Source organism: Quercus lobata, chromosome 1 (genome assembly GCF_001633185.2).
Source record: "Quercus lobata isolate SW786 chromosome 1, ValleyOak3.0 Primary Assembly, whole genome shotgun sequence".
Classification (NCBI taxonomy): Eukaryota; Viridiplantae; Streptophyta; class Magnoliopsida; order Fagales; family Fagaceae; genus Quercus; species Quercus lobata.
In genome coordinates this window covers 33,923,892-33,925,692 of record NC_044904.1, presented here as the reverse complement: position 1 = coordinate 33,925,692, position 1,801 = coordinate 33,923,892, and the positions used below count along the sequence as shown (strand labels likewise).

Below are 1,801 nucleotides of genomic sequence, written 5' to 3'. Positions count from 1 at the left end.
ACCTTGTGGAGCATGTCAGTCATTATATCCACATGATATCCTTGCATGCACACAATGATGCCTTAATGTGTAAGGTATTCCCCTCCAGTCTCGGTTCCACGGCCCTGAGATGGTTCAACGGGTTACGAAAAGGCTCCATTCGTAGCTTTGTCGAGCTGATTCAAGAATTCGACAGTAGATTCGTGACATGCAGCCGATGGATGCACTACTTTCCATAAAGATGAGGGTCGGGGAAAACCTTCGGAATTACACCAGCCGGTACTAGGAACTCTACAACGAGATCGATGGAAGAAATGAGAAGATAGCAGCAAGCACCTTCAAGATGGGGCTCCCTGAAGATTCTGAATTACGGGAATCGTTGACAAAAAGACCTCCCGAGGATATAAGGCAGCTTATGAGGCACATTGAGGAGTATAAACGCCTAGAAGATGATCGGCTACAAAATAAGGGGAAAGCCCCGTTGCTCGGGAGATCTCGGCAGGGCTTTGCCCCGACAAGACCGAAAAAAGATTTCAGGATGCAAGAACCAGAGGTGCAAATTGAGGAAGTTAATGTGGCGTTCAAAGAGCCTGTGCATAAAATTCTAGATCGGATCAAGAACGAATCATTCTTCAAGTGGCCGAACAAAATGGGGGGTGACCCATCTCGGAGGAACCAGAACTTGTATTGCACATACCATAGGGACAAAGGGCACATCACCGAGCAGTGTCAGGTACTAAAAGATCATCTCGGGCAGTTAGCAAAAGCGGGGTATCTGAAAGAGTTTGTAGTGGACTCCGTTGACCAAAATTCCGGCCACGATGTTCAACAGAGAAGGAATCCCCTCCCGCCACCGCTGGGAGTGATCGAAGTCATCCACGCTGTCCCGAGAGGTACGGCGGCAGCAAAAGGGGTACTGACAGTGGCTTGCACAGAAGGAGAACCACCCGAGAAGAGGATGAAAGTTGGTCGGCTAACCATCTCTTTTGGGGAAGAAGACTTACAGGGGATGATCCAACCTCATGATGATGCGTTGGTAGTAACAGCTCGGATAAGCGGGTTCTTGGTAAAAAGAGTGATGATAGACCAAGGAAGCGGGGCCGACATGATGTACCTAGACCTGTTCGAAGGGCTCGGATTGAAGAGTCAGGATTTAGCGAAATATGACACGCCATTGGTCTCATTTGATGGAAGGGTCGTGGTTCCCGAAGGGCAAATTTCTCTCTCGGTGGATATGGAAGGCAAGGAAGTAATAGTGACCTTCATAGTAGTCCAGTCATTTTCACCGTACACTGCAATACTGGGAAGGCCGTGGATCCACGCAATGAAGGCCGTTCCGTCCACCCTACACGTGAAAGTGAAATTTCCCACCGAGTATGGAGTCGCCGTGGTGCGAGGAAACCAACAAGTGGCTAGGCAGTGTCTGGTCGCCGCGGTCAGATGGAAGAACGAACAGCTCGGGTAAACGAAAGAGACCGAAAAAGAGCCTTTATAGCAATCACAGAAGCCCCGAGGGGAAACGGGGGCGGACGTTTCCGAGGAGGTTCTGAAGGTCAGAATTTTTCTGGACGAAGACAGGTATTTTCAAATAGGCACGAGTATGAACAACCAAAAAAAGGCAGAAATGTTGTTGTTTCTTTTACAGAACATGGATGTTTTTGCTTGGAGTCCGTACGAAGTGCCCAACGTAGATCCTGAGTTCATTGTCCATAAGCTTAATGTGGACCCATCATTCCCCCCGAAAAAGCAGAAACCGAGGAGATCAACGAAGGAGCATGTTGATGCGATGAACTTGGAAGTCCAAAGGCTAAAGGAAGCAGGG

At 48.8% G+C, this 1,801-nt stretch overlaps 1 protein-coding gene across 1 annotated transcript; it reads left to right on the top strand.

Annotated features, from left to right (window-relative positions):
* Window positions 1-322: 322 nt before the first annotated feature.
* LOC115952915 lies at window positions 323-1,444 on the top strand. The gene has a single exon (XM_031070267.1). It carries the CDS (start codon window positions 323-325, stop codon window positions 1,442-1,444), a length of 1,122 nt encoding a protein of 373 aa, XP_030926127.1.
* The last annotated feature ends 357 nt before the right edge of the window (window positions 1,445-1,801 follow it).

What these genes read in the sequence shown, in the direction of transcription:
- LOC115952915 (XM_031070267.1), top strand. Translation starts at nt 323, where the DNA reads ATGGGGCTCCCTGAAGATTCTGAATTACGGGAATCGTTGACAAAAAGA.